Source organism: Periophthalmus magnuspinnatus, chromosome 8, assembly GCF_009829125.3.
Source record: "Periophthalmus magnuspinnatus isolate fPerMag1 chromosome 8, fPerMag1.2.pri, whole genome shotgun sequence".
Classification (NCBI taxonomy): Eukaryota; Metazoa; Chordata; class Actinopteri; order Gobiiformes; family Gobiidae; genus Periophthalmus; species Periophthalmus magnuspinnatus.
In genome coordinates, this window is record NC_047133.1 from 27,561,206 (window position 1) to 27,579,262 (window position 18,057).

The 18,057-nt window shown below is 37.1% G+C and overlaps 3 protein-coding genes across 5 annotated transcripts; all 3 read right to left on the reverse strand.

Annotated features, from left to right (window-relative positions):
• Positions 1-1,132: 1,132 nt before the first annotated feature.
• LOC117375396 (uncharacterized) lies at positions 1,133-3,821 on the reverse strand. Its single transcript, XM_055223849.1, has 10 exons — positions 3,624-3,821; positions 3,354-3,431; positions 3,251-3,283; positions 3,100-3,186; positions 2,931-3,025; positions 2,159-2,328; positions 2,026-2,091; positions 1,844-1,927; positions 1,719-1,775; positions 1,133-1,576 (listed from the first exon to the last, which is right to left on the reverse strand). Exons 1-10 carry the CDS (start codon positions 3,711-3,713, stop codon positions 1,545-1,547), a joined length of 792 nt encoding a protein of 263 aa, XP_055079824.1. The 5' UTR covers positions 3,714-3,821; the 3' UTR covers positions 1,133-1,544.
• Positions 3,822-3,872: 51 nt separating this feature from the next.
• Positions 3,873-13,869, reverse strand: rhot1a (ras homolog family member T1a). 3 transcript variants are annotated; one of them, XM_033970811.2, is made up of 20 exons: positions 13,499-13,854; positions 12,739-12,797; positions 12,543-12,624; positions 12,429-12,472; positions 12,310-12,363; positions 12,177-12,229; positions 11,983-12,091; positions 10,845-10,946; positions 10,664-10,762; positions 10,415-10,523; positions 10,213-10,333; positions 10,026-10,110; positions 9,606-9,751; positions 9,414-9,514; positions 9,212-9,342; positions 9,050-9,133; positions 8,574-8,696; positions 8,299-8,501; positions 7,806-7,928; positions 4,613-5,322 (listed from the first exon to the last, which is right to left on the reverse strand). In XM_033970811.2, the coding sequence occupies exons 1-20, from the start codon at positions 13,533-13,535 to the stop codon at positions 5,205-5,207; spliced, it is 1,983 nt and encodes a 660-aa protein (XP_033826702.1). In that variant the 5' UTR covers positions 13,536-13,854; the 3' UTR covers positions 4,613-5,204. The 3 variants fall into 3 exon arrangements, with proteins under 3 accessions (XP_033826703.1, XP_033826702.1, XP_055079822.1); XM_055223847.1 differs by lacking the exon at positions 4,613-5,322 and adding an exon at positions 5,726-6,730; XM_033970812.2 differs by lacking the exon at positions 7,806-7,928 and having other exon boundaries at positions 3,873-5,322; positions 13,499-13,869.
• Positions 13,870-14,577: 708 nt separating this feature from the next.
• On the reverse strand, positions 14,578-17,883 carry adap2 (ArfGAP with dual PH domains 2). Its single transcript, XM_033971695.2, has 10 exons — positions 17,728-17,883; positions 17,244-17,368; positions 16,928-17,019; positions 16,759-16,847; positions 16,454-16,566; positions 15,785-15,934; positions 15,637-15,720; positions 15,124-15,186; positions 14,942-15,019; positions 14,578-14,850 (listed from the first exon to the last, which is right to left on the reverse strand). Exons 1-10 carry the CDS (start codon positions 17,813-17,815, stop codon positions 14,578-14,580), a joined length of 1,155 nt encoding a protein of 384 aa, XP_033827586.1. The 5' UTR covers positions 17,816-17,883.
• Between the last annotated feature and the right edge of the window lie 174 nt (positions 17,884-18,057).

Below are 18,057 nucleotides of genomic sequence, written 5' to 3' on the forward strand. Positions count from 1 at the left end.
AAAAAAAAGTGATAAATAATATTGGAGACCATTAAAGGAGGTTAGTAAACTCTTTTGAGCATTTCTTGAATGAAGAAATATATATCTATAGGTGAATAGAAGTACTCATATTTCCACTGCTGCTCAAATGTTACAAAAAATAGTTCTTCACAAGTAAAATGTTGTTTATTATTTGTTGAACAATAATTTGGTATAGTAATTAGTACCAGTAGTATTAGTGGTAGTCATTGTCAGGGGTAAATAACACAATTGATAGTTTGAAGTGACATCACACTGGGGGTGTGCTATGGCGGAATGTTCAGCAGTTACTAGCACACAAACTCAAGAAAAATATGGATTTAACACATTTTCAGGAGCTTATGATCAATGCAAGCATTCATGGTCCCGTTTGGTTTGGTTTTCAACAAAAAAGGTGAGAGTGAGCTAGCTTGTGACTATAATATTATTTGAGAGAGACTTGTTAAACAGTACAAAATCATCTCACCTATTGTAGTTCCAACTAAACCAGTTCTTTATGGTCCAATCATGTTAAAACAAAACTCAAGAGTCTAACTTGAGTAACATAGCTTCAGACAAAGCAGAGCCTACAGTTAGCATCCCAACCCCAAGGAATGTTGATGACATCAGCTACAAAGTATCAATACTGTTCTTTACAAACAGGACAAATGAAGCATTCAAGAACTGCATTTTTGTGATTTTCTCTTTTCTAAAAGACTTTCTAATCTTTGTTAAATGTCACTGAAATGACCCAGAAGAAGCAGACGTGTGTGAATAGACTTTTACATGACAGTCTGTATATTGTGTTCTTGTGTATTTAATTGTGAGGGTGTATATATAATATAATATAATATAATATTATATATATATATATATATATATATATATATATATATATATATATATATATATATATATAAATGTAATGGTTTGCACAGTTTTATAGTGGTTGTAATTTTGAGTGCACAAATCACTTTGATCCTTTGCTTGTTATCTTGTATATCTGTCTTTCTTTAAAAAAACAAAACACTACTGAACTGAAAAATATGCATATAATATAAATAAATAGATTGTTGGCTTTGTACAATGTTCAAAAAGAGTAAATAATTTTTGTTTACATGTCATTCATAGCTTACCCCAGTTTGAGATTTAAACTGATTAAATGTACAACTATCTTCCTTTTATCAAGTCTGGAGAAAATACTAATGCAAAGGTGTGAATATATACTAAGCTATTTAAATGAATTGTATTTAGTAATCACGTGTCTATCGTAAAAATAAAAATGTAATTTTCTTTCAATGTCATTCCAGTCCAAAGTGAAACAGCAATAAAAGGGTTGTTGTAAATGTTTTAACTGTGAACAAACCTGACATGTAAATGCAAACTGTGGTGTATTTTTGTGAATGGTTATAATGGCTGCATGGTTGTGGTCTTGAACATGTCCTTAAATAAATATTGTAACTTGAAGCATTGCTTGTATAATAAATATTTGAACCCGTGCAATTGTACAGCTTAAAAAGTACAATACTAAATCGTATGCTTTCTTATTATATTTTCCAATAGGGTCCATCCTCAGGATCTGAAACCACAAAACCAACAAAATAGCATTACAATTTTATTGAAGTAAAAGCACTATTATTTGACATGACATTAAATGAATCATTTACAGGTTTTACATGCAATTGTTCTTTTTTTTTTTGCAAAAACATGGAAGTGTTTACCTATGCAGTCATCTCTTGACTTCCTCAAAAAGGCACTTGGTACATCATAGGGGCTTTCTATGAGCGTATAAATCATGAATAAACATGGATTGATTGAGAATAGTTTCATTAATACTCTTTCCCACCTTGATCAGCAGGTTTTCTGTAAGACAATGGGCAGTCATACTCCCCTTTGTCGTTATATGTGGATTGGTCAACCCTCTGACAAACTGTTTGGAAATGGTTAAAAATTATTGCTTAAATTAAATACAAATTATGACACAAAATCAGTAACCATAGTAGTTTATATTAGCGGAAGGTTAGGTACCATTTCGTGCAGGCAAAACATCATAGACTCCATCCAGTCTAGTATCTTCATTTACTCTATTGTTACCTGTGTTATATACAAAACAAAAAATTGGCAGTATATTTGATATTGAAATTGTGAATATGAATATTACCTTTGGACTGGTAAAAGTCTGTGTTTTGGTAGATTGGTTCCTCTGATGAGGGACATGTAAAATCTGGCTCAGTATCAGGAGGGCCCCTGGAGGTATGTATGGGTTCTACAAAACACTCCACGTCTGAGTAGATGTTGATGTTTGTGTTCTGTTGCTCACACGCTTCACGCCTAAGAACAAGACGACTTTGTGAACATTTAATTATTTTCTTTTCAGTTTGTATGCAAATCTCAGCATGACGTGAACCAAAGACAAACACCACACCTTCTTATAAATAAATGTATTATGTAGGCCTATTCCAGAGAAAAAGTAATTTCCCCCAAACTAGAATTAAAGTCTCAATTGGATCCCAATTTGTAATTAGACTGACCAACCCGGTCATGTGGTATTCTCACATAACATGCTATCTATGTTCCTGCTGTCTCACAGTGTGCCAACTTTGGCACAATGGAAGACCAGAGACCACAAGTGAGCCTGAACAAAGGCCAACCACCATCTCACGCACCCTCTCAACTGGCCTTTGTTTAGTTTCACCTGTAGTCTCTGGTCTTCCTCTGTCAGGCCAAAGGTGGCACACTGTCGACTGCAATAATGTAAGTAGCACCTACTGGAGATATGCAAGAATACAGTAGGGCCAGGTCAGCCAATCTAGTTACTGATGGTAGCTTTAAAGTTTGGTCACTTGTTCTGATTGGTCTCAGGGGATGAATAAAGTGATGTAATTGATAAGTAAAAGTAATATCTGATTTTCTATGTATTTATGTGATCATACTTCGCGTGTGTAGTCCCAAGGCCAGAAGCTGAAAGATGCATGGCTTGCCACAAGTATCTGACCCATTCTTTTCTGAGAGCGGCTGTGTCTGCTGCCTAGACAAAATGGACAAATGTGATACAGAAACAGCCTCCTCCTTTTATCAAACGTGATTTCAAAAGGAACTCACAAGCATTTTCCTCTTTCCACTGGTCATCATGATTTCAAACATAAAGCGTTTACTGTCATCATTTTGGACCTCTCGTACTGACTGAATCTAAGATAGAACTATTTGTTTAGTTTTCATGAAACAGAAAATCATTTTATATACTTGCACTTACTGTGTAAATGTAGTAGTGACCTCTAAGGTGTAACTGTGAAGTAAGCCATGTTCAAGTTAAAACAATTAATACATTTATACATTTAAATACCAAATACACTTACAGCACTTCCATGTTTTTGTGTATAGAAGAACAAGGTGGTGTTTTGTAGTCTGAACCAATATGTCACCCATCTTAATTTCTGTGAGATGCTCAGAAAAGTCATAAATTAACATGAGCAAGTTATGTTTAGTAATATGTAGTATATATCCAAAAATACGCAAGTATGCTTTCAACCAATCTGACATATACAACTTTCATGTATCTTCCATCTTTAAAAAAAAACACACAAAACTTTACAGAACTTGCAAATATTATAAATAGGTTATCTTACCAGAGTATCTTTTCTCTTCTGGAGAAAACTCTCAAAGTTCAGATCATTATCCCGATTCAGTGACATGTTGAGTAACTCAAGTGTATACATTTACAGTGAAACCTTATCTACCTGTGTGTGGTGTGTCACTTCCCTCTCGAGTCAAAGCTGCATCTCTGGACTCTAGCGCACTTCTTACTTCTCTAATCTGGCCACACTAACTAAATGTGTCACACGTTTCACTAACCAACACTACAAAACTCACATGAAAGCAATAGTTCAAGATCGAAGCTGTATGTTTATACTGTTTATTGTAAATGATACTGTAAACATGACCTAAAACACATGGCTCTGATAGAAGATAAACGCACTAGGTATCTATAAATTTAGTCTAATCTATGAGATCTAATAAAATGTACTGATCAAGCCATCATGACTTAACATGATCACTGACATACAAAAACAATGATCTCTTCTTAGCACCTGTTCTTAGGCTGGATTTATCGGGCAAGTAGACATTTTTAAAAATTTTGAAAGTTAATGTATAGGGCATATGAGCGATAGCTAAACATGCCAGAGATCTGCAATGGTCAGTTTGTGACATCATGTTGTACCTGATCAGTTAAAAATTACTTCTGTGGCTAAAAGTAATAATAGGCTTGTCACAATAACACATTTTGAAGTGCAATAGTAAATATCGAGAATGAGCGATAATATTGCAACTAATTTATGCCGTCGACGCAATAACCAGATTTATACCACAAAACTATTATAAATGTACAGTATTGCTAAAAAAAACCAAAAAAACATGAGCTACAATAAATAAATGGCAGAAACAAACTTTAGTACTTAGTTTGCATCTGTAATGAATCATAGAAGTTCATAATTAAGTAAAAATAACCAAAGATTTCCTACTAATGCAAAGAAATTGTGCACACGATAAAAACTGAAGCTAGAACAAAAAATATTGTTCTAGCTTTCATATGTTGAATGATGTTGATATAGTAATTATCGTGACAGGCCTAAGTAATAAAGTAAAATTCAAATCATATCATACAAAAAACATGAAAAATTATATCCCTTTATTCGTCTTTTGTGACGAAAACAGGCATTTTGACAGACAACAAAGAAACCTAATATTAATAAATTAATGAACATACAAATAAACAGTGCTTGACACCCAGGACCTTTGTTGTTGCTGCTGCTGGGGAAGAGAAATTTTCTGAAATCTACGGCCCAGGCCTGTAACAGCAGAGTACATATATATTTATATTTATATACTGCATATACATATTTATAAACTTTGTGACGACCTTTCAGGTCACCTCTCAAGTTTTATCTAATAACACTGAGGAAGAAACATCCATATGGATAAGGAGAAAGCATGTACAAATAGATTTAAGGGCTCGTAATATATCAAAAGTAACCAACCCTTTTCCCCATAAAGCCAAACAGTTTTGTATGTGGTGTAATGTCTTTTTGCTCTGTTCATGATGCATCAGAAAGAAAAGCACAGATGGAGTACGGTGGGTGGTCAGTCCTTTATGATGGAGGCACAGGCGCCCATGGGAGAGGTGGGGAAGGGCAGGGGGGAATGTCTCCTCACCGCTGTTTCACCAGTGCTCTGTACACAGCAAAGCCCAGCACGGCAAACACTGTGGCACCAACACTCGCCCGCAGCCAGAACGTAGAGTTCTTCAGGTCAGCTTGTGCCATGTGTCTATGGAAACAGAGATAAATTGGATTATGTACAGAAGTAAAGCAGGCATGGCAAAATGTAAACATAATTGCTTGTCATACATGATAAAACAATATGCAGCAAGTCTAAAATAAATAAAAAGAAAACAAACTGGTAGTGTGTGTAGCGTATTGAAGACAGGAGGTGACTACTAAAGGAAGTGCATGGAAATATAAAAGGTGGAGAACTAGTGCTACAAAAAATGTAAATTGTTTTTAAGAACTACCAAGCTTGAGATGTCCATAGTCAATACCTACAACACAAACCAAATCATTGGTTCTGATATTTTGAATGACAAATGCAGCCACCATAAATTACCTCATTTCAATATCCAAACAGGTCTCAAGTACATGAATAAATACCACAAAAATCCCCATTTTTACCTGGGTCAGTTGACAAGTGGCTCCTTTTAGATGGACCAATTTGTGTTGAAGTTTAAAACCTGCTGGCTCTGCCTCCACCAGCCCACCCCTTTCATACAAGCATCCACAATGAACACACAAACCATCGTGTAGGGAGATCTTAGAGTCACAACATAATGGCCAACAGGTTTTTCCCTCACGTCAATATACACAAATCACCCAGCTCCACCAAGCACCCACTCCAACTACCCAGATCTAATGGGAGAACTGCTTCAACCATTAAATGCAACCACAGCTCAAAGAATAACACTGCAAACTGACAAAACACACCACCATCAAAACAAAAGTGTTTTTAAATTAGATTTGGGAATGACCAAGGTTAAACTTGAGTACATCTCTGATCTGTATAATTCAGTAAAAAAAATATTTTGACATGTTTTTTATATGTTTTTTTTTACATCATTTTTTAAAATTTGCAATCAGTTTTAATTGAAATGAAGGTCTAATTTGTCATTTTCAATTTGGCAAAGTTTATTGTGGTGTGTCAGCCTCCTGCCAAGCCATGTCTCATTTGTTAAGGCGATGTTTGGACCCCGGGAAGAATAGCCTTTATAGAGGTTCCAATAAATAATAAACATGCAATTATTAGTTGCAAAACAAAAACTGATTAATAATTGGCCAACAAAACAGTTAGTGAGCAAATGTGATTTAACTCAACAAATAAGTCAAAAAGCATACAACCACAGGACACCATTGACTATGTAATACAACTATCTGCAAAGAAGCCTTAACCCAAAGTATATCAAACAAACTTTGGCCATGCTCTTTGTAGTTGACTTGCTTGATATTCATGTTTAAACCAGTAGATGGAACCATGTTAATATCTATTGGAGCTAGGACGTGAGTGTATCTATACAGCATATGTATGGGAGGGAAACCATGCAACAAAGCTGAAGGAGTATTAGTATAAAGTGACAACATGCAAAAAGAAGAGGAAGAGAGGCAGCCAGAAACATCTGTATGGATACCTATAGCAACAATATGACACAAGACAGAACAAGAAGAAAACACAGGATCAAATCTCCATGGTGATTGATGACAAAGAACAAAATTATAAAGCATATTCAATTATTATCATTACCCTAAATGTACACCACCCACAAGAGAACATGCATAGCTTTAGCTACATTTGTCCTCGAGTTGGTAATACATTTAGATGTAAAATGAGACATTCAAAATCAGAACTCATCACAGTGTTTCCGCAGGGTTGAATTAAAGTTGAAGTAGAATTGATCATTAAGACACTTGAATAATAATAATATAATTAATAATATAATTAATTAATAATAAATAAAGACAAACTATTTAAGCAGAGACCTTTTTTAGGAGGCTATTTACACTTAAAAATAACAATTTCACAAACTAGTTAAGCTGACAAATGCCCTTGTTTTTCTGAATGTGGGATTTCCTAAAAAGTCTGTAATCGAATTCTGATTTTTAACTAGAAGAACCTGCAGAAACCCTGAGCCAATCCAACACACTGACTTTAGTGAATGCCATTCAATCAGATTCAAGATTTTCATTGTGTAATGAGACAAATGGTTAGAAATTACTACATTTTCTCATGCTAATCAATAATCACAGGACATAAATCACTGCAGAGCATAGGCCAAAAATTACTTTTAAAAACATTGGATTAGTTGAAATTGAAAATATTAGTCTACAGTACAACTGGGTGTCAGCCTTTGCAAAAGCACTTGACGACATGCATTCCCACACACTTTTACCTCCCCATAAGCAGTCTAGGTGTTATCTGGTACAGTGCAGAGCCACATTGCACTATCAAAGTGTACAGAGAAAGGGAGGCCTTGCTGGAGCTGAGGTGAAGACCAAGACAATATCACCAAATCCCATTAATTTAACACAGTGCACTCCCCTGCAAATCTGACATTAAAAGAATAGAGGAGGGCCACTACCACAGTCACCACAGTTAAACAGAGCTGGAGTCTAAACTAGAGCTATAAGGCAGCTTCACACGACCAAGATGGGAGCACAGGAGAGAGAGGCGTCTATGTTAACACTACAGTTGGTCTGGGCATGAACCTGTTCAACACGGCCCTGCGGAGTTGGGCCTTAATATTTCGCAGCAGCTCCAACTTGAGGAGGTTCTGACACAGGCAAAAGGTGCACCTGTTGCACGCACAAATACAGCAGAGACGGGCGTGGCTGTGGAGAGACAGACAACTGTATTCACCTCAGTTACAGAGCTAGCTTTCTTCCACCTTTTGGACACTTCAGCTTAGTTTATTTGCATTTCTTCTCATTTTCAAGTATAACAGTATGTTGTATTTTGCTGTTTAACATCAACAACATAAAATCTCCAATTACTTAGTATCTCTACTTTACTTCTTCAATCAAACATTAGTACCTGCTCCATGAGCACGGGTATGTTTTTCATCTATATACATTAGTCAGTAATACTTTATCATACATTACAAAATGTAAAATTTTATTGTCACCACTTCTGAATTTGGGAAAACATGAAACTCATTCCAATCATATAGGAAGTAATCATAATGTTATGGTGAATACTTACGGATACATGGCCATAGTAGTAAGTCTTGTATATATCTCTTTGCCGGGTGCGTCGGATGTGTTGCATGTGAATGGCTGGGGTGGGTGGAGTTTATGTTTGCGACAGAAGTCATGCGGGGTCAGACTGTAGTGCTGGCGGACTTCATGCAGGTCAGACTTGGCAGCGATAAAAACACAGGGTGTCTTGCTATCTATAAAGTATTGCTGTAGAAAACAAGTTGCAACAATATAAATATTATAACATTGGATATAAAGTCCTTATTAAAAAAAGCTTACCTTGTAGACTTTGGCAGCATATTCAAAAGAGTGAGGATTATTGACGTCATAAACCAGGCAAACAACATCACAGGCCAAATCAGCCTCCGAAAGGAAGTCAAAGTCTGGCATCACCTCATGGAGCTTGTGTGCACATTATTTGAATAAAAAGAAACAAAAGATAAAAAATAACCAATGAACAACAGTTATCTCAGACCAGTACTTATAATATGTGCTAGTCCAGAAGAATATTATAATTCATTATACATAGAAATTATTTTTTTTTACCCCATATTTAAACTAGATTCACACTAAATGTATGAAAGGTAATGGCATGTTGTAATATTTAATTGTATAGACAAAATAGAGCCTCCAGTAGATAAGAGATGGATTTGCAGGGTTAAACTATTCCATACTTAAGGAATGTATATACTAATAATATTTCAGCAATTCACAACTTGAGGTAGGCAATCGTATTTTAAACCAAAGGTCTTTACCAGCAAGTATTTCTCCTGACCGTAGACGTATGTTGTGCTGATTGCGTAGAAAGACTTGTGGTCTTCCCTAATGCGCCTCTGTCGCTGTGGACAAAAAAATCCTGATCAAACACCTGTAACAAACCATCTATTAACATGAAGCCAAAGGTAATTTATTTCAACCTGAAGATTCCTGCCCAGAAAGGCCTGAAGAAAGCCACTTTTGCCACTGCCTTTTGCTCCCAACACATTGCAACGGAAAACACTACGCTGGGTCTGTTTCTTTTGCAGGTCAATACGCTTGTTACGAGTTACTACAAGAAAAGATCATCTATTCACAATACTGACTTCTTTTAAACATAGCACTATAAACATGTTGCCTCACCTGTGATAGCAGCTGCCTGAGACTCCTGTTCATAGATGATGGAGTATCCCAGATAGCCCAGATATTCTAAACTACGCTGCACATCTAAATAGGTTGTAAGCCTAAAAAATAAACATGAATTACATGTAACAGATATGTAACCAAGATGCCAGGGCATGTGTGTATATTTAGCTAAAACATGTGGGCACTCACGTCCACTGAGAGAGGTATCCCTGGTATGTGATCCACCCCTGATCATTAGTGCAGACGGTGTTGTTCACGTCAGGTCCCCAGGGCATGTAAGGGAAGACTTTGAATAGGTCCTTCACCTCTTCTGGAGACAGAGCACAATCTCTGTCCTGTAACACAAATGAGCATTAAGTTAAGAAGCAGGCAACAATATGAATTTGTTTACACTGAATAAAACTTTGGTCATATTAAATGGTACATTTGTTTTATTGCTTAATAACAACTAAACCAGAAGAAATGATGCATCTAATTGACTTGACTCGAACAGATGATCTGCTGGTTCAGAGGTAAAGCCACCACAACCCACATTTGGTCTTAAATTCTGGCCAACTATGATACGTTTTAAAACAAAAATGAATTTGAGCTAAAGGAGCCGCCACTTACTTTGTCATGTTTGTCAAAGACACTTTGGAGGAAGAGGTAAGCGTTGTGGTTGAGTTCAGTGGTGCAATCTGGAGGGATCTTTATACTGAAAGGAGGAAAGACAGGATGTTAGCAGTCACCAATTACATAATGGCATTAAACAGAGGTCATTAAACAGGCCAAAATCATGTTAATTTCCCACACTCACATTGGGAAGAGGTATTCCTGTGTTAGCTCCAGGTCATCATCATATCCAAATCTCCTCAGGACAGTCCACGTGGTCTCATGGCGTCCCCTCTGGATGAAGAGTGTGTGAAGGAACAGGAATCCTGCAGTAACACAAGTTAATTAACCTCAAGGTTAAGAAAAACAACAACACAAACATAAAAAATATAACATATAAATCTAACCTTTAAGTGTGAGTCCATTGTCCTTGACCCCATCGTTCATGTTCCTCCTAACCACGTTCTTCACATCCTCCAGAGCCTGAGGTGCCAGTGGTGTATTGAAACATGTCCTCTAAAAAACAGCAGGTAGGCAAACATTGGATTCAGAATGTTGTAACATGTCTTAACCTGCCTCACTAAACTGGTTTTGTAATTTTACATCTAAAGCAAGTCATCTGATTTGGTATGTAAAACTACAAATGTGAATGTTACCTGGAAGAAATTGAGTTCATTGTCATTTAAAATGCCATCATTGTCCAGGTCAGAGACTTTAAAGATTCTAGTTAAGGCTTTAATGCAAGAAGGCTTCAGCTGAAAAAATAAAAAAATGCCATAAGAACAAGTTTTTTGTTTTTTTTTACAATCCAACAGGCTTCGCATTTGATCTTTTCACCTCTTTCTCCTCTGGGCAGTACAAGGGCCCTGTTGGGTGAAGCACAGCTTTCTGAGCGTAATAAAACAGCTCAGAGATGTTCTTCAGGTTTTTGGCTGAGCACTGAAAAAGGTAAAAATGTATAGTAACAAGAATGGAATATGGGACGCAGTGAAATCATGACATTTTATTTTATACCAAAATCATAAAATTGCCCCCAATAGCAGATGAATTAGCATCAAACACCCCACCCCTCACAGCCTGAACTTGTGTAATTTGCATGTGTGTGTGCATGCCCTCACGTCTCTTGTGCCCCTCTCTTAACCTCGTAATGAATCCAGATCAGTGCAGTATGAGAGGCTCTCATGTGACAAACAGTGACACAGACGTATCCCAGTTTCCTCTGCCCTGTCTGGCCTCAAACACACACTGTCAGCATGCTCTGGCTCAGGGTGCTCAGCCCACAGCGTGCTCATATAAATCTTTTAATGAGACAGAGAGTAAGTGGAGTCAGGAGATGGACTGAAGCCTGAGAATATATCAATGTAAAAGATTTGAGAAAACTACACAGTGAACTATGAATGTAAATAAATCTATGATAGTAATTTTTATAATTCATATTATTTTGTTTTAGATCTCCAGGATATCTCTCAATCAAACTGATTATGATTAGCCAATTCCAAAAGGTAATTTGTATTGTAACAAAGTATTATGTAAAGAAACTGCCAACCCTGTAGCTAAGACCTCTAAACATTCAACAACATGAATGGCATTCTTTATTCTACTTTAAATGTATAAGTTCATTATTCAATGTCAAATGTCAGAAAAATAAATTGTAAATCTAATCAGAAAATTACAAAATGAAAATGCAGAATGTTTTTCAAAAACTATTCGACTCATGTTCATGCTCAACACGAATTCTCCACACTTTAAAATACATATCTTGGAATTATTATATCAAAATTATAATTTTATAATAGAAAGAAATCTGTTCAACCAACCTTTCACCTGCTTGACCCACAGAGACAGGTGGGAGAATTAGTTACTACCATAGCTATATACTATAATAATATTATTTTCATATGTAATTCGGTTCAGTACTATGTTTCCACAGTATTTAAATCATATTCGCAATGAGCATGTGTTACACATCTCATACCTCCACACAGGTCTCAATATCCTGATACTGGTTCATGATTGGTAGGATGGTCTCCATGCTGCTGTGTTCAACCAAATCAGACTTGTTCCCCACAAGGATCAGCGGTACTCTGCAAAAGTTTCATAGTTTTCACAATGTATTTTTGAAGGAAAAAAATAAACATAAACATCAAAATGAGAAGATTTAGCACTCACCTGCTGTCTTTGTCTGTTCTGTCATTTATAAGAGGAATCCAATGACTTGTCACCTACACCAAGGAGTCACAGTCAACAACGCAGAACAGTCTATTGCATGATATTAGTACATGGATCATGCATAGTTAATTACCTTTTCGATTGACTTCTTATTATTGACAGAGTAAACTATGCATATCACATTTGCCTATGAAGAGAATAAAATTTTGTTAGCTTCATACATATATAAGAAATATACCAGGACATGCAAACCTTTGAGATCTCTTGATAGAGCTGTTCCTCTGACTGTTCAGCTTCTGCATGAGAAACAAAAAGGACTTAGGTTACTTAATTTAAAATTAAATAAAATTAAACCTCATCTTTTACCTGAATAATCAACAATGTGAGTGGGCACCCTCTCAGGTGTGACATCTGCTGGGATGGTGATCTCCTCAGCCCGCAGCGGAACCTAGAGAAGCCATAAAATGATTATTAAATACTTAAAAAGATCTTTTAGTCACTGCTTTCTGATTAAAGACTTGTACAACAGCTACAATGTCTGTTCATATGAGTTGACGCATACCTCATCAGGGAACTCCTCACTGACCAGAGACATAATCAGTGATGTCTTGCCGACCTTGGCTGTAAGGACAAATTAAACACTTTAGTGGTCTTACTTCATGTAATCAATAGTCATAGACAGCTGGATGGTTTACTTGTGGGCGGCAATTAAGGAACAAATAATCACCTTTGTCTGAATCTAAAATCTTTTTTCCAGTCTTGCTGCCATGTACCAGACCCTCCTCTGTACACTGACTGACAGGTATTCCTCCTTCCTAGGTTTCGGTTGAAAATGGCCCTAAGGGTACTCCACATTGCATTTGGGACATCATCAACAAAACCATCTAAATGAAAAGTTAGACCAGTCTTCTGCATGATATAAAAATAGATCTTACAGGACATGAGCCTCTAATACCAACACCTTTAGAAGTTTTTGATAAGTAAAAGAAAAAAAAAGCTGTAGTTTCTATAAAATACGATCAAAAGAAATGCATATTTAACCATTGTCCATTTGACTAAAACAACTTCCAACAAGACGTTTTTTGGACTTATATATTGGCTAAATATCAGGAGACAATTACGTAATTAAATGCATGGAGAGGAATGTGGGAACTGTGCCCAACATAAAACGAAACAGAGATCAATTTACAAATTTTATTGATCATACATAATTTGTAATACACTGGCAGTATAGTAATAACATTAAATCTGCTAGCTGTAGCAATTAGCTCCCACACAGCGCACCAAAGTATTTCTCCATTATTCTAACATAAACTACTTACGTTCCCCCACGAGCAGTATCCTCACGTCTTTTCTCATGTTGGTGTTGTCGCTGCAGAAATGACAGACTTTACTGGTTCATGTAGTCCTCCTCTGAAGCCGTCCTCCTCCACACTAGAGCCAGGCCCGCTGTTATCAAACTCTCCGCGCCTTTGTAGGGCAAAACGGACGGACCGTACGTGTCGTTCTTTTCAGAATTTCACGCCTCCACTCAGTTTAGCGATTTAGATCCTTAGTAGGGATTTACATTAATACGTAATACGTAGTCTCCAACTCTATAGTTTGGTGTAAGAAGACGTACGTTTTCTACATTGCATCTTCCGCAATTGTCTCGCGAGCATGCTTTGACCTAACCGGCTCCAACGGCAAGCCTAAGGAGACAAACCTCGTCAACATTTTTGAAACGCATTTTCTTGCTACCCCTGCCGACTATTCCTGGAACTGGCCATGCTGAGTTTTGAAATTTTACTACATTTTCACAAGGAAAAGTTTTTCAGTCATTGCCCATGCTCACCATAATGGTGCCGTTAATAAACATCCAAACTCAAAAAAGCCCTATGTTAAAGTTGCACTGTGAAACTTTTCTGGTGGAGGGTTCACCAATGTCTCTGGAATGTATTAAATGTAACCATCTTGCATTTATTCCATTACAGGTGTTTTTATAACAAGAAAATACTTCAACAGTAGCCATGCAGCCTACATACTTGATGAGTTATTACAAACTCTGACATATTCCTGAGTAGTTTACCAAGAACATTATTAATCAAAACAAATCACTTGTAAATAATAATTTGTATCACAGTCCAATCAAGAGGGGAAAGAATCTGCTCTGTAAAGTGACTTGGTTGGTTCACTTTTTGCGGTTGATGTTAGCCTCATCTGGAACAGAAAGAACACCAGTACTGTTAAACTGCTAACTCTAATACTGAAAATGTAGACAGAGTTTATACTGCTTGACCAAAAAACAAAAAAGCATTTAGTTTCAATCAGCAGATGGGACATGTGACCAATTTAAGCCACTTGAGGTTCCACATACGATTATTATAGCTGATTAAGGTGTTAAGAACAAAATGTCAGTAATTCAAATCAAATAGAGCCACAGTGTCATATGCAGTTTGTGCTTACTAGCATAGTCCTGGGGTGCCATGGGCCGAAGAAGCACTTGTCGTAAAGCAGACAGCCACTCCTTCTGTTCCTTCTCCTCTTCACACATAAAAACATACTGTCGTTCTAGCGTGTCCACCATCACACCACATTTCCACTTGTTTCCTATGGAAAATTTCGGCACACATTCTTTCACAGAGTAGTTATTTGACTCTGGGCCAATGAAAATGGCCCCCAGCTCCGTAGCGTCCTTTAAAGATCATAAAACAACAAATGGGGAATACATTCAATACTTCGTTTAAAAAAGATTTTAAAAAAAATTTAAAAACATTTTTCCTCACCAGTGGGCTTTTGTAATATAATAACTTCCTATTATGAGAGTCCAAAACAAACCATCTTTTTTTAAATGTCTCCTTTTGCTGTTGAGTGGGCATGCATTTATAACACACATATATTAATAGGCAATAAATATAAATTATTATAAATTATCTAATTTCTACATAAGGCATAAAGTCAGATTTACCAGTGGTCCTGTTTTTTCCATAAATCCTTCTTTGAGGTAGTTCCTGGTGATCATTGGTATTAGCTGACATAAAAGAGATAAAAGAGCATATATTGTAGTTATTACTTTAAAAATTCAGAACTATTGCAATTGACATTTAATACAAAAGAGAGAGCTCGTTGTGTGAAAAATCCATTATTAAAATGCCATAAAGCTTTTTTTATGGATGTCTGAAACATTATAATGGGCATTTAGAATATATTATATTATATTATATTCCAATAATAATGCATGTTGTAATACATCTTTTGTCTTGTGGACCTAGCAGTAAAGTCGTATTTAGACCTATGTGCATTTTGCTTTCACTCTCTACACTGAGTGAGTCTGGTACTCTGCACCACCAATTACTCAAACTCACAGACCACATTCATACACAGACAGGGTGGGTGACACAGCGGCATATAGCGGCTCAGAGCAGGGTACGAGGATCGGCCCTTTGCCTTGGTAGGTGACTGTTTCCCTGTGAGGGGGTACCTCTTCATCTCTTCCAGTAGGGTATGCTGTCTTCAGATATGCATAGCGGGCAGCTCGAATGCAGTTGAACCATGTTCCAATTTCCTGTAAAAGAGCAGTATGTATCTGGTGTTTAGTTGTTTTGTATTTGATGTGAATGCTGTGGTACCTCTGACTTCTCATGGTACACAAACAGATTTCTTGTGTGGTTTTCGTTCTGGTATGTGAGTTGCAGCCCGTGTGAATGTCCAATCTTTTTAGGCTGGAACACCGCATTAAGGTCTTTTATGGGGATTACAGCCTTGGGCCGTTTGAACTCCTGAACACAAGAGTTACATTACACATTACACATTACATCTTATCTTTATTACAATAAATATTAGGTATTTTAGCTGCTTAGTGTATATGTTCTAGGTCATGTGGGGTGACAGTGGCTCAGTGGTTAGAGTGTTGGTCCCCCAACCCGAAGGTCGGAGGATCGAGTCTGGCTCAGACCAAGTTCTGTTGTTGTGTCCTTAGGCAAGACACTTCGCCCACATTGCCTAGTATGAAAGTGGTGTGTGCGTGAATGATAGGTGGTGGTCGGAGGGGCTGATGGCACAGATTGGCAGCCTCACTTCTGTCAGTCTGCCCCAAGGCAGCTGTGGCTACAATAGTAGCCATGTATTTATTAACTCTTATTTTAATTTAAAAACACAAAAAGTTTCATGGTTTCTTTTATGGTTTCCTTTGATGCAGTTTCATGTTTTCTTTTTTGTCACAGTTTTCTCCCACAAAACACTTGAACACTTAAGTATGACACACCTCCATACATTTAATAACTGCTATTGCAACTCACATTCTCTTTGCTGTAGTATGTCAAAGTAAATTCCTTTTCAGACAACACAAATTTCCTCTGGTTAAACTGTGAACCCTCCTTTTCCTTCTTCCACAGCAGCCCTTTATAAAAACCTGTGAAAAAAAACAAAAGTAAATCTAACAGACTGGAAGAACTGCATTTTGATTTTTGGTATCCACTTCCTGTCAGAGAACAGGTTTTTCGTGCGCAGCCTTGCATGAGACAGTATCATGTCACTGGTGCTTACTACACTACTATGTGACTTCGGGACAGGCATTTGTACACAGTACTGTAGTAGACTTTACCTGTGGTGTAAGAAGGTGGTGGGTATTTGGTTTCTCCAGTGAACTCCAGCCGTTCATATTTAGCACGAATCCACTGCTCTCTAAGAACACTGACAGAGAATCGGAGTCAACAGGTGTCCTTGTCCCAACTGTCCCATATGGTTTTGTTGATATGTAGTACAGTACTTACGTGCAGTCGTATCTCTGGGGGCGATAGTAATAACATGGAACTGCCTTCTCATACACCTCACATGCTTTTGCATTACCATTAGATCTCATAAACTAAGAAAAAAACAACATAGTGTTTTAAATGAATGTCAATGTTTGTTTCCTTTTAGTGGCTCTAGATCTGTAATTTTGGCAGGGAATGTGGTAGTGCCATTATGGATCTTTACAGAAACCTAATATTTATGTAGAACTATTTTAATATTTCACCCAGTTTTATTAATTGAATTAATTGTTCTTTGAATGTTTGTACACGGAGTGATGAGGGGCGCCATCATTACCTCCACAAGACCGTCATCCCAAAAGTCCAGTTTAATGGACTTGACCTTGCTTGAGAGATTGCGATGGATGCCAGAGCAGTTGAGACACAAAAACACCCCCAGTTTATAGGATGCCCAGTCTGGATCTGAGGTCGGGAAAAGATTGAGCATTTTAGTTTCAGCAACTTCTCTGAGCTGTACGTGGAGGACCCTCCATCAAAAGTACTCAATGGATCTCTAAATACGGACACCATAATGACATCATTTCGTTCATTTCACATATTTACGCCTCAATGGTTAAAAGAAAAGTGATTTTAGGCTGAAAGCGTAAGATCAATTATAAATGTATAAAACCCAAAACAACACACTTGACAAACAGACACAGGGGTCAACCTGCTGTTTAGACAAATATTCAATAGTCTTAATGAAAAGTAAATATGCTAAATATGTTGTGAGAAGGAGTGTGTTCAGGACGCTGCGTGAGGATCCTGGCACAGAGGCTTACCCGGCGCACCGCAGTCCGCGCACACACTGTTGTCCGGCTGCTTCACCAGTTCCAGTAAAATGTTCCTATTTTTTTCATGACCAGCCATTTTGCAAACAATGCTGAGCTCCAAACTGTCAATATAAACAAACGAACATGGCAGAGTTGTAACTACGAGGCGACACGCTGCTCGGATTTTTTAAAAAAATGTAAGTTGAAATACCCTGAACGGAAGCGGGAGCGCAACATGGCCTGAATTACATTCAAATGAGTGTTTAATGGCCCATATAAGACAACCCCTAGATATGTAGAGTATAACAGATCACATTTTAAGAAAATATATTTGGTTCT

Coding starts and splice junctions, on each gene's coding strand:
- rhot1a (XM_033970811.2), bottom strand. CDS start 13,535: ATGAGAAAAGACGTGAGGATACTGCTCGTGGGGGAAC. Junction 12,473..12,542: donor TCACATTGTTGATTATTCAG/GTAAAAGATGAG, acceptor TTTCTCATGCAG/AAGCTGAACAGTCAGAGGAA. Junction 9,343..9,413: donor TCAGGCAGCTGCTATCACAG/GTGAGGCAACAT, acceptor CTTTTCTTGTAG/TAACTCGTAACAAGCGTATT.
- LOC117375396 (XM_055223849.1), bottom strand. CDS start 3,713: ATGTATACACTTGAGTTACTCAACATGTCACTGAATCGGGATAATGAT. Junction 3,432..3,623: donor AGAAGAGAAAAGATACTCTG/GTAAGATAACCT, acceptor AGCATCTCACAG/AAATTAAGATGGGTGACATA. Junction 1,928..2,025: donor TGTTTTGCCTGCACGAAATG/GTACCTAACCTT, acceptor ATTTCCAAACAG/TTTGTCAGAGGGTTGACCAA.
- adap2 (XM_033971695.2), bottom strand. CDS start 17,815: ATGGCTGGTCATGAAAAAAATAGGAACATTTTACTGGAACTGGTGAAG. Junction 17,369..17,727: donor CGCGGACTGCGGTGCGCCGG/GTAAGCCTCTGT, acceptor TCCCGACCTCAG/ATCCAGACTGGGCATCCTAT. Junction 16,567..16,758: donor ACCACCTTCTTACACCACAG/GTAAAGTCTACT, acceptor TTTTTTTCACAG/GTTTTTATAAAGGGCTGCTG.